At 40.5% G+C, this 13,492-nt stretch overlaps 1 protein-coding gene across 2 annotated transcripts in view; it reads left to right on the top strand.

Moving 5' to 3' along the window:
• Nucleotides 1-13,492, top strand: part of LOC144843137 (uncharacterized) — a 49,909-nt gene that overhangs the window by 27,780 nt on the left and 8,637 nt on the right. For both annotated transcript variants that reach the window (XR_013612229.1, XM_078699862.1), the window contains exons 18-25: nucleotides 11-189; nucleotides 552-725; nucleotides 1,364-1,532; nucleotides 1,740-1,844; nucleotides 3,392-3,603; nucleotides 10,138-10,288; nucleotides 12,525-12,626; nucleotides 13,052-13,213. Coding sequence is in view for 1 of the 2 variants with exons in the window: in XM_078699862.1 (XP_078555988.1) it covers nucleotides 11-189; nucleotides 552-725; nucleotides 1,364-1,532; nucleotides 1,740-1,844; nucleotides 3,392-3,603; nucleotides 10,138-10,288; nucleotides 12,525-12,626; nucleotides 13,052-13,213 (1,254 nt within the window). In the remaining variant the exon portion in view is untranslated. The remainder of the gene's footprint in view (nucleotides 1-10; nucleotides 190-551; nucleotides 726-1,363; nucleotides 1,533-1,739; nucleotides 1,845-3,391; nucleotides 3,604-10,137; nucleotides 10,289-12,524; nucleotides 12,627-13,051; nucleotides 13,214-13,492) is intronic.

The following is a 13,492-nucleotide window of genomic DNA, read 5'->3' as shown; positions in this document are numbered from 1 at the left end:
ATAATTTTAGGATCTAAGGGAGAGCCTTGTGGTACATGCAGACCAGGAAATGATGGTCCGAGGGGAGAACCAGGAACACCAGGAAGTAGTGGGCCAGTTGGAGATCCAGGACAGAAAGGTGAACTTGGAAACCGAGGTCCAAGAGGGAATACTGGTCGTCTTGGTCAAAAAGGGTCATCAGGAGTTAAGGTAGTAAAGAGTCCTTACAACACAAATATAAGAAGATGTCACAAATTGTTACATGGATATCTTCTGTAATATTCTTTCCAAGTTACGCTTTAACTTTGTCATAGTATTTTGTAATGTAATTGTTATATAGATACCATTTTGCATTACGTAATCTTTACATGCTTCTAAAGGTTACCGACTTGTTCCTGAGATTTTACATCGTTGTAACATGAAACGATTTCACATGTTCATACCAACAATTTGTTGCAATCCCTTCACATATCTGTAATTTTGAATGCTGATTTAATCGAAATAATGATCGGATTTTATATACATACATACCATAGGACTAAAATATTATTCTTTTTTGTTGTTTATGCTAGGGTGAGACAGGTAGCAAAGGAAATGATGGACCACAAGGTATCAAGGGAGAAACAGGACCAGTGGGAGGTTACGGCATTTTGGGAGAAAAGGGAACGAAAGGAGGTACAGGAGAAACAGGCAAAAAGGGTGAACGGGGATTGCCAGGACAAGCACAACCTAGCAACCTTAAAAATGTAAGATATTCCTCACACAAGTAATTACCATAAGACAGCATGTTTCTTGTTTTTTTTCCCATTATTCATACCCAATTAAAGAAATTTGAATCAACAAACCCACAACAGCCACAGTTCAGAGTCTACCAGGGGTTGAGATAGACCAGTACACTGGGGTAAAACCCTACTCTTCCAAAAGATGCACCAGGTTCATTAAACTGCACACAAGCCGGAGTGACCTCCACAATTATGGTGAAAGACAGCCTTGATTTTCTGTCATTTGCGGTGCCTGCATTAACCGCTCCATTCAAATCAAGTATAGCTATAATATAAATCTTTAGATAGGAGCTTTGAACAATTAAGCTTAAAGAGAGACCTGAGCCCCCTTTACACAAAGTGAAATTTTCGACGTATGTGTACTATTAAGGTTATGGGAGTGGTTACCATAGAATCCCTATTAAGAGGACACTCAACAAACATATATTGACTCCTGAACAGGAAAGTTTCCCCTTAATAGGGTGTCCTCTAGATAGAAATGTCCAGCGGTCCTGGAGATCTATTCATATTGTGTCGTTGGTTTTTCAGAGATTCAGAGTAGGAAATTTACATCAAAATTAAAAAAGACACAATTTATTTAATTCCTTTTTGTTTGATTAAAGGGTCCTCCTGGACCAAAAGGAGAAAAAGGTCAACCAGGAAGCACTGGAGCACCAGGTGAAAGAGGAATCCAAGGTCCTGCTGGCTTAAGAGGAGAAAAAGGAATTGGAGACAAAGGAGACCAGGGACTGCGAGGACTTAAAGGTTCTATTGGAGAGAAGGGTTCAAAAGGTAATTTTTGTTTTGCTCAGTAATGAAATTACAACAAGTCAACTGTAGTACAACCAACCAAGTACATGTAGTACAACAAGCCAAGTACCTGTATTGCAACCAACCAAGTTTCCCCATTAAAATAGATTATGTAACTTGCCATCATTTTGATCCATCACACGTTTTAAGAGCTTTTGAGTTACAGTTTTATGTGTTCTCCTTATATAGGTTTTCGTGGAGAACGAGTAGAAGTAAAAGGCTGTTCTCCTGGAGTGAAGGGTGAAGTAGGTGATCCTGGTAGAAAGGGTGAAAAGGGTAACAGAGGTGTGCAAGGTAAGCCTTCCTTTTTTTTTGCTTATTGCTTTAAAGCTCTATTCTACACTGTGTTGTGCCCAAATATGGTAGTAATATGACATCATCGTGTCCATATATGGGTAGCAGAAAAACTCTACCTTTAGAGTTGCCATGCGATGTTGTTGACTGATCACTTTCAAAAAACAACTTGTTGTGCATGTTGTATGTTCTACTCCGCATCTAAAGTTGGAGCACTGCCTTTTTTAATGGCCTAGCTTCCTGGCCTAGCATTCGTCAATGATTTACCATAGATAAATTGAATAAAAGTAAGTATGTTTTAAAACAAATAATGAATGTTTTGAATTTGTTAAATGGAGAGAATATTTTGTTCGATGAAGAATTGACTGCTCTATTTTCAATTCACAGGACTGACTTATCAAACTCATAAACATTCATTATTTGTATACAGTAGAACTTTACCTTTGGGACACCTATTGAGAGGAAGTTTCAATGTTTTAATGCATTGATAATTTCAATGAGTGACATTGATGTATTGTTTCCTTAAGCTGGACTGCTTGTTGTTGTTGTGTTTAATTCACCATTAAAGATGTAATATCCCCCAACAAAAATAAAGCTTAATAAAATCAGTTCATTGAATGGGGCATTTTGTAATTTTAATAAAGCTAATCACTTCTGCAAAAAAAAGACCGAAAAACAAAACAACCAACCAAAAAATCATTGGCTGACAGCCAATTTGACTATTGTTTTTTCATTTTTTCAGGTAAATAATATTTTTACTAATACAATTTTTGGTCAAGTGAATAATTATTATGTGACATTAAATTGGCATATCCACAAAGATTAACAAAATAATTTTTTCAGGTGGACATTATATCTTCAAGTATTGGGATGTTCTTTTGGTAAATAATGATAGAAATATTTCGTACTTCAACATTTATTGCCAGAAAACCTCAAGACTTTTATATATAATTTTAGAGTAGATTACTCTAATACTGTTTATATGGAACAACTTACAGCTCAATCTAAGCAATACCCATCATAAATTCATTTAAAACAAAATACAAACAAATACTTATTTCAAACTATTTAGAACATTAGTAATTCACAATTGCCTTAAGACTGTTTTTTTTTTTTTTTTTTTGCCTTTTTGTTTAATTTTATTTGTCAATTTGACGAAAGAAAGAAGTGTTTTTTGTTCTCTCACTTAAATTAAATGATTAAATATATATTTACTTATCTGGAGGACCAAACTTAAAGCCTTGGCTTAATGCGTCCTCCTCACACAATTGTATTTATTAATTTATGTTTCTATATTATCAAATTGTATTGTATTGTGTGAAACAATAAACTTGAAAGTACTTGAGACTTGAAACTTGAACCCGCTTAAATATAAGGAAAAAAAAGATGAATCTTAGACAATTGGTGGAATTTTCCAATAAAATAGATTACACAGTCCTTTTTTTTTCTATTTTGTTAGCTGTACCATGGCATACCTCAAATTTTATATTTATAACAAATGTGTCAACCCCTCACCCCCCATTTAAAAAAAGTAATTGTATCTGTAGGTATGAAGGGAAAATTAGGTGTTAAAGGAGACATTGGTATACCAGGCCCAGCAGGAGTTCGGGGTCCACGTGGCGCGCCTGGTGACTCTACAATGGGAGATGTAGGCCGTAAAGGTGAACCTGGCCCACAAGGTAGTAGAGGGTTACCTGGTGCTCAAGGACCTAGGGGAAATGATGGTGGTATTGGCAAAGATGGAGTTAAAGGAGAAAAGGTACATTATCATTCATTCATTCGATATTAGACATCATATAAATAAGTCAGTTTTAGGTTGTGTTTGTTATTTATTTCATAAAAATTTATTTTAAGAATGTTATTGCACCAAGGAAGGATTGGCAAAAGCGGCCAATAGGTGTGGCACAACAACCAAATGGGCAAAATATACAAAAAATGAATGAGTTTAGAATAATTAAAATATCTTTAAAATGTATCAAAATTTCACAAAAAATGAATATTAATATCAGTATTTAGTAACTGTGAATATGATACACTGTGTAAGTAGCACAATTTTTTTTAAACATAATATTATTTGAGGTGCATTCTTCTTTGTATACTGCATGATATGATCCGGTTGGTTTCATGGTTCTGTTAGCGAAAAATGGCAAAATCAGCGCCAACTTGGTAATAATATAGACAATACTCACACAGATAATACAACTGAATAACCGATACTTGAGGTATAACAATAATGTAACTTTATTAACAAAGCAAACAGTAAACATTCGTATGTAAAACAACAACAACGAGAGGGCTCATATGGAGCGCCGTACGTGACATAACAGCCAAACTGGCGTGACTATCTTTTTTCCTTTTCTCAAAAAAAAAACAAAGTCAACAACAAAAACGGCAAATCGGGACAAACTGTGAATCATATATAAAAAATTGAAAAACGAGCTTTCATCGGGTAGACTGCCCTCCAGCTTGGGGATTATTCTGCCCCACAATACTTATCAGAAGTCACTTGTCAAGTACAAAATCGTTAAGATGAGTGGGTAAGCGATGACTGCGAGTAGATCGTCTGGGTTCTATCACTGGTGGTGGAATAACGACTTTATGAAGGTCAGTGAGAGGGCGGACATCATCAGAAGCAGCAGGAGTTAAGAACTCTGAGTCGGTACCGGTAGGCAATGGATCAACCTGGTAAGCGTGATCGGCTGGGGTTGACAGCTCAATAGGTATGTTTGTACGCGGTGGCTCAGGAATTTGATAATCGTCATCGCTGTTCGAGTCCTCTTGGTAATAATGTTGCGATCGAGGAGATGGTGACGAGGGAACCTTGTAGCATTCAGTACGCTTGACTTGGTACGCCGTACTACGTAACTGAGAACCGATAAATTTGCGGATATTGCACCAAGTGTTATCAACCGACGTTACGAGATAACGATGACGGGCCTTTGACTTGTTGCGATCGGCTAAGACATACACAAGATCACCAACATCAATATCGGAGCTTGCTGGAAAACGGCCCGTTGGAGCCTTTGATCTTTCACTATGTGCATGATTGGCTAAACGACGTTTGTGCTGTGAGATAATTAATTGACTGTCAGACAGAGGAATTTGGTCGTTAGTAAATTGGTCGCGTTGTGTCCACATCTCCCTAGAAGAGAGACCACATGAGCGTAGTCGAGAGTTTAAGCAAGCCATAGTAATTTTGAGCATAGTTGGGGTGACTAATCCACCAGTGGGTTCTTGTGTAAGAAGTTCGTCTTCCACTTCACGTACGGCCTTTTCGGCGATTGGGTTCTTATTTGGGTTTTTGGTTCTTCCTAGCTCAATCATTATTCTGTGGTGCGCTAACAACTTATCGCTGACCAACGAAGCAAATCCAGGAGCAGGGTCGGTGCGAATTACAGCGTGTGGGCCGTCAAGAGGCCTGAGCTCAATACAAAGGCGGATTAAACCGTCTCGTAGACTGTCGTGACGTTCGCTGTCGATAATGCACGCGACTGTAAATGATGTTACACACTCTCGCATCACTAGAATAAGTTGTCGTTCACGCTTAATTACATCAGCAGCGAAGGTGGTACCAACTGCATCGGGTGGGTCTCCGGTGGACTGCGGGATAACGGTATGTGGAATAGAGCGAAGGGCAGCGCAGTGGTGACATCTTGCTGAGATACGCTCCACAGAGGCATCCATGTCGAGAGCGAAGAAATATCTGCGAACGATCGTTTTAAGCTGATGGCACGAAGGGTGGTCAAAACGCAGATGAAGTGCTGTGAGAAGGCCCTCGAGGACATCACGAGGAACAACAATACATTCGCGTACGGGTGCGAGTGGCTCATCCCTACGAACGACCAAAAGACCATCCTTGGCTATGGTAGAAAACCGTAGAAGGCGCTTGACATCTTTAATGTTTGTGATTTTTTTGTGGGGGCGAGTACCCTGAGAAAGGTGAGCGTGAGTGCGTCGTAGGACCGAACATTCAGACTGGATGGCCAGCCAAGCAGGACGACTAGTGAAAGGTAGCTTTGTGGAGCCAGATATAACGTCTTTAATGTTCACTTGGAAAACAACAGAGTCTTCGGTTTGTTGGACAAAAGAGCAGATTTGGCAAGAAGGAGCGTCACAAGGTTGTGCGTTCCTGCTCCCGAAGTCAGACGGCATATTTGCGGAACCTGCGAGGTGGTGAACAGATGCGTGATAGCGGCTAACAGTGGATAAGAAGGTTGAAACCCGAGGACTCACAGAGAATTCACCTCTGCACAACTTTTCGTAGGCTTGGACACACGGCTTACTGTCTGTCAAAATGTGTGCCTGATGTGCGGATTGTATGATAAATGGACTAAAGTGTTTTGTGGATGCGGCAATTGAAAGAGCTTCGACTTCACATGGTAACCAGGTCATTTGTCGTCCGCGTAGTTTAGCGCTATAAAAACCAGCGAGTAATGGTTTGCTGTCACGGGAGACATATAAGGTGGAAGCTATGCCATATTTCTTGACGGCACCATCAGTAACAATCCACAATTGGTCACTTGCTCGTGGGATGGCAATCGTGTGCGGTGAGTTAAGGATAGATTGCGCACTTGCGAAACTAGCGAGCAATTCGTCAGACCAGTCTATCTTCTCTTGGGATTGTCGTCCAGCGACGGCAGCTTCAAGAGGTGACAAAATAGGTGCACATCGCGGGAGAACGCGAGATAGCATCTTAAATGCGCCAATGAACGATCGTAATCCGGTCACGGTGACTGGTCTCGGGCAGCTAGATAATGTTGAAATGCGATGAGAGCTAGCTCGGAGTGTCCCTTGGCTCCATATCCACCCAAGAATGTTAGTAGTCTTAGGACAGATAACGGTTTTGGTAGCGGATAAATGTAGTCCTGAGTTGGATAGTGCATGAAGGATTCTTCTCCATACGTTCAAGACCTCTTCAACTGTATTACCGCCGCAGTAAAGATCATCAGCGAGTTTTGTAGCTGAACCTTCTTCTAAAAAATCACCCACTACTCTGCTTAGAAGTTCTTCCAATGCGGTCTCTGACCCCGGCATGCCCATTGCGCAACGGGTATATACCCGGACACCGTGAAATGGAGTGACGATTCCGCAATATTTCATGGACGGTTTTGAAAGTGGAATTTGGTAAAAAGCGTTGGTGAGATCCGTTGTTATAATGTATTTCCACTGTCCGATTTTAAGAAGAGTGGAGTCGACGTCAGGCATGAGTGACGGTTGTGGTTTGCTGTACCTGCCGACATCGGCAAAGGATGTCACTAATCTGGAACCGCCGTTGGGTTTCTTCACGAGGAATGACGGATTGAGATATTCTACAGCAACTCCAACATCTTCTGGACGGGCAAAAACTCCAAGTGTTTCGAGTTCGTCGAATTTGTGTTGTAGTTCGAGGAGCTTGTCTCTTGCATACTGAGGAAGACGACCTTTGCGTTGTGGGGGTTGGACTGGTCCCATATTTACGGTGGCAACAAACGGGCCTACAGCACCATTATAACCTTTAAAGGAAGGGTTGAAAATGTCATCATACTCCTTGTGGAGGCTAGTAAATTGTTCGAGTATGTTGCGAGGTAGAATGCTATCCGGATCCAGCTTAATGCTATCAGAGAAGCAAGTGTGAACTGTTGTAGTGTTAAGCTTTGGTGGTTTAATCGGGGATGATGAAGTGTCAGGTAGGTTAGGTGTAAATACAGGGCTAGCTTGGCAAAACTGTTCATGGCGTGAAAGCACTTTGGGTTCGTCTGACAGGTTAGGAATGCGAATTCGTCCGGCAACGCACGATATGATACGTGGTTCAGGCCAAACATGAGATGGCAAAGATGTTTTCGAGATTGGTGCATCAATGCGAGGTTCAATAGCAACAGTGTCTATGTCGGTGAGGTCATTTGGGAGTGAAAGTTCAATGTAACTACCTGGCCATATCACAGTGCGTGTTGAAGGAGCACGGAGAACATGAGCGCGTCTGATCGAGTGGCGTTCGGACGAAGTGGTAGGCAAGGAGCCATAGATGTATGTTGTGCCATCGGCCATAACTACTTGACGCTTAGCGGGGCGGATAGAAATATCATTCTGTTCCATGAACGGTGTACCAGCGAGTAGCTCAACGTCGAGGTCCTTAACGACGAGGCCATTGAAAGTCAAGTCTTTATTGTCACGTGTAAAGGTGACGTTTGTCTCGCCCATAACCTGTAACTGTGAAGATCCATCGGCTTGGTGTGCTGATTGACTACTGGGCTTAATCTGAACGCCAAGTAAACGTGCAGTTGATTCACGGATCATGTTGCCAGTAGCACCGCTGTCTATGGTAATATGTACGGTATTATAGCCGTGAAAGGCTTCGAGATATGGCGACTGACGTACCTGTATTCGAAGAGCTGAGGATGAACCAGATGGTGGGTCGTTGGGATCCTCGACACGGGTGGAATCCTGTTCATAGCAGTAGCTGTCGTCATCGTCGAAGATGTTTGCGGCCCGGGCACGTGCCATGTAGCGGCGGTCGCGTTCCGGAAGGAACTTGCACTCACTGAGAAAGTGGCGGTCTGGTCGTCCACCTTGTTTACAAAATGGGCAGCATTTATTTGGTTTGTTATTGTATGTCTGAGTATTGAATGTCTTAGGTGGGTAGCGGGAACGCGGTGGTTGAGAAGGAAGAGAAGCTGGTCTTTGAAACGGTAAAATCGCTGAACGCATGACTCTTGTGTCATCGGAAGTTTTGATTTCTTCTAATAGGGAAGTCATAGCTTGTGAAATTTCAGGCTTGATGGACGCCAGTGTACGTGAGCGAAGCTCTGTGCCATACCTCTGTTTGACGAGTTGGGGAAGTGAAGGGTGAACTAAGCGTAGCCATGTCAGTGTGAGTAGGTTTTCAAGTGAAGGGGTGAGTTCTTCGTCTTCCGTAATAGGTTGATTGTGGTGAGTTATAACACTGTCTGCTTGAAGAAGATTGTCATCAATGAAAGCTAGCAAACGTTGGTATAGATCCTCTGGGCGTTCATCTGGGCCCAGACTAATGTTAGCAAACTCTAAGAAATGAGCCCCACTAGATTGGAACCCGTAATGTAATCGTATGCACTGCCAGATGCAAGGTAGTGATGTGGATGATTTTACGATAGTGTTTCTTGAGATTACAGGGCAATAGTTAGCAATTTGACCTAACATTAGTTCCAACATGGTTACTTTCTGTTGTGCAGATAAAGCATTAGCTACGTTGTCTTCAAAACCATTGTCATCCGTGAACCCTCGGAGTGGGGAAGCTCTGGTTTTCTTGCCCCACGAGAAACCTTCCACCAGGAAATTGGCGAATTTAGTGTCTAATGTTAACGTGTACATGAGGTTTTGACGCCAATTCTCAAATGTGTTTATTGTTTCGTTTTTACCTAAGCACCATTGCTTGGGGGCACGATTGGATGCAGCCATTGTTGTGGTGTTTATACAAAGTGTACTGAATGAAAACGTTATTCCTCTATTGACGAACGGAGAATTACAGCGACGGCAGTATGCGCCGGTCAGTTGCTCGCCTGTGGATGTGCGATAACGGCAGTATAAGTACTATAGTTATAGGCTAGGCCTAGGTCTGCCTCCTGTGGAGACGGTAAGTCGATATTCTTGTGGGCAGTAAAATGTGTTGCGTAGGATTTTCGTCTCCTGACGCTGCCACCACGCCAACTTGGTAATAATATAGACAATACTCACACAGATAATACAACTGAATAACCGATACTTGAGGTATAACAATAATGTAACTTTATTAACAAAGCAAACAGTAAACATTCGTATGTAAAACAACAACAACGAGAGGGCTCATATGGAGCGCCGTACGTGACATAACAGCCAAACTGGCGCAGCACTGTGGTCATGTTATAGAGTTTTCAAAACAATATACACTATTTGATAACTTAACCACAAAAAAAGAAGTAGGAAGCATTTTGCAATTTTCCCCCTGACTGCATATGGAGTCCATGTAATATAGTGAAAGATTGCTAGAACAGTACCATACTGATTTTTAGATAAACTTTCCATTGATCTATGAATGGATATAAATAAAATTCATGTTCATTGATTGTATCCTTTATTCATTCACTTCATCTGCTACAGAAACTGAGAAATCTAGTTTTCTAATAAATCTGAGTAGAACCCATATAATTGTTGGATTCATAAGATATTTATTTCACATGTCTACTGTATACCAAAAGAAAACAATTATATTATATATATATGTCACACAATCAATTGTTATGTCTATTGATAGTTCTAAGTTCTAAGTAAATAATACATATCTAATTTGTATATCTTAATTTAGGGCGGTAAAGGAAATGAAGGTCTAAATGGACCAGAGGGACCAAAAGGCTTTCAAGGCCCTCCTGGCTCACCAGGATTAGCAGGTAATCAAGGCTCGCCTGGAGAGGCTGGAGTACCTGGTTTGAATGGACAACCTGGTGAATCAATTAAAGGTAAACTTATGTAGCTATATTTAGCTTATTGCAAATTCCGGTTGTCTTACTGCTTCTGTCAGTGCAATCCTACAGTTGTCATCTGCTGGTTTCTTGCCACTGCTTCTGTCAGTGCAATCCTACTGTTGTCTTGCTGCTTTCTTGCCACTGCTTCTATCAGTGCAATCCTACTGTTGTCTTGCTACTTTCTAGCCACTGCTTCTGTCAGTGCAATCCTACTGTTGTCATCTGCTGGTTTCTTGCCACTGCTTCTGTCAGTGCAATCCTACTGTTGTCTTGCTGCTTTCTTGCCACTGCTTCTGTCAGTGCAATCCTACTGTTGTCTTGCTGCTTTCTTGCCACTGCTTCTGTCAGTGCAATCCTACTGTTGTCATCTGCTGCTTTCTTGCCACTGCTTCTGTCAGTGCAATCCTACTGTTGTCTTGCTGCTTTCTTGCCACTGCTTCTGTCAGTGCAATCCTACTGTCATCTGCTGGTTTCTTGCCACTGCTTCTGTCAGTGCAATCCTACTGTTGTCTTGCTGCTTTCTTGCCACTGCTTCTGTCAGTGCAATCCTACTGTTGTCTTGCTTCTTTCTAGCCACTGCTTCTGTCAGTGCAATCCTACTGTTGTCATCTGCTGGTTTCTTGCCACTGCTTCTGTCAGTGCAATCCTACTGTTGTCTTGCTGCTTTCTTGCCACTGCTTCTATCAGTGCAATCCTACTGTCATCTGCTGGTTTCTTGCCAATGCTTCTGTCAGTGCAATCCTACTGTTGTCTTGCTACTTTCTTGCCACTGCTTCTGTCAGTGCAATCCTACTGTTGTCTTGCTGCTTTCTTGCCACTGCTTCTGTCACTGCAATCCTACTTTTGTCTTGCTACTTTCTTGCCACTGCTTCTGTCAATGCAATCCTATTGTTGTCATCTGCTGCTTTCTTGCCACTGCTTCTGTCAGTGCAATCCTACTGTTGTCTTGCTGGTTTCTTGCCAATGCTTCTGTCAGTGCAATCCTACTGTTGTCTTGCTGCTTTCTTGTCACTGCTTCTGTCAGTGCAATCCTACTGTGTTGTCTTGCTACTTTCTAGCCTCTGCTTCTGTCAGTGCAATCCTACTGTTGTCTTGCTGCTTTCTTGCCAATCAAATGTCCGAGCTATTTCCATCTCCTCAGTTTGCTTTGGTAGTTGAAATCAGCTACGATACTTGGCTAGTTGTTTATAAAGATGCTTCTTAAAGTGCGTACTACAAGGAAAATTAAGTGACCTCATCAGCCGCCCATCACAATTAGCTTATATGACTTTCAATTTAGTATCTGATTCAAAATGCAGACCATAGTATGAAATTAAGCTGACTTTGAGGGGTGAGATTATACCCAGAGAAAGCCTGGTTCGTGAACAAAATGATTTGTAAGGATTTCTTGTAAAAACCCATCTAAACTGGCTACATCGATTCCAGATCAAAAGTCAATACTGGGACTATTCTCGGGGATATGCCTGTTTGTGAAATCACATAAAGTAGATGGTAGAATTAGACCTGAAATAGGATACCCGAGGATATACGTTATACTGTATTTGTGGCACATGCAAGCGAAATCGGATATAAGTTGCATGTGTAGATTTGTAGAGACAGCCAAAAACAATAAAAGGCTGAAAATTACATTTTTTTTCATTTTTACAGAAAATGATAGCTGAAACAGTATTTATTTACATTTCCTTGGTGTTTTTCTATTTTGAGACAAATGAATAAATAAATTGTAACATATTGGTTAAAAAGATGATGTAAATTATGTATGATTTTCATAAAACCTACCATGTTTTATGCTTAAACTGAAAATGTTCCAGTGGGTTGTTAGCATAATAATAGAACAATAGTTAATTAACAAAGGTGCGAAGTTTCATTGAAATAAAACAATTAGAATGCATTTTTTGAATGCCCTGTTTATTTTTTTGTATTTGTCATTTCCTGTTACAGTACTTTAACTTTTTTTCTCAAAACACTGATTGTAACAGCCAAAACTTTAGACTGTGATATGTCTGGAAGTAGACATGATATCAAGATAATTTTTTTCAGAATTTTAAATCTTGCATTATGTAGTTTCAGTATTTGTGAAAATCTCAATTTTGAAAATTCCGACTTATGTCTGATTTCCCTTGCGTGTGCCACATTTTGTTATTAGAGGGATTGTAGATAACACAATACTTAATACATTCTTTTAAATTATCATCTTTTATTTCTTATACTTCAATTTTATTTTCTATAGGTCAAAAAGGAGAGAATGGCTTTTGCTCACCTGGCGCACAAGGAGATAGTATTCCAGGTGAACGGGGACCGACAGGAATACGAGGAATCCCTGGCGATAAGGGTTCGTAGTATTATTTATTTAAATGTTGTCATTGAGGAGGCCAGGTTTTGCTCAGAAAGTTTCCAAGGGCATAATAGGGAGCTTTTGCTGGTCGTCGCTTGGACTTAGAAACCACTAAAACTGGGTCAAGGTGAAGAAGGAAAAAACATGTCTCAACTTCCTCACATGAATTAATATGGTGTCTCAGTGTTTAACAACGTCTGAATCAGTAAAACAATTATATAAATTTACAATCCAGGTTTTGAGAAAAACTTTGTTGGCTGATGGGAAGATAATTCGCTAAAAGACAAATGAGATTCATAGACATAACTGAAAAAAAAAAGAGTTCCTTTGGAAGATCTCAAATGTTATATTATACCTCTAAGCAGGCAATATCTTTATAAATACTATATGTTTACCTTGCTATGTTATGCAATTATGAACAGGAATTGCTGGTGTGCCTGGTCTAATTGGTGTTACTGGGGGGAGAGGTCAAAAGGGTGAAAAGGGAGGAATAGGAAGAGATGGTCAACCAGGTGATAATGGATTCCCAGGACAGCAAGGTACAAAGGGAAGGCCAGGTATTATGGGATTCCCTGGTCAGGATGGTAAGGAAACTTTTTACTTTAAAAAATGTAATGACAATATGGTTTTATTAATTGAATCTTTGGTAATTATAGAAACTAAAATTATTTACCATACTATTGTCTGTTGTACACTGAAAATGCAATAGACTTAAGCCTGTAGCCAAGGGGGATCATCGGATTCAATTGTTTTTAGCCAGCAGGCAAAATATCTTCAACTTCTAGGCTAGGCCTTCTTCAGTTGCTTATGCTTACACTTTTTGTGGAAATCATTTTGGCTGTAGGCTTAAGGCTGTACAATTC

The sequence above is a fragment of the Antedon bifida genome, chromosome 5 (assembly GCF_963402885.1).
Source record: "Antedon bifida chromosome 5, ecAntBifi1.1, whole genome shotgun sequence".
Lineage (NCBI taxonomy): Eukaryota > Metazoa > Echinodermata > Crinoidea > Comatulida > Antedonidae > Antedon > Antedon bifida.
Note: the sequence above shows the minus strand (reverse complement) of the source record. Positions and strands in the feature narration are given on the sequence as shown.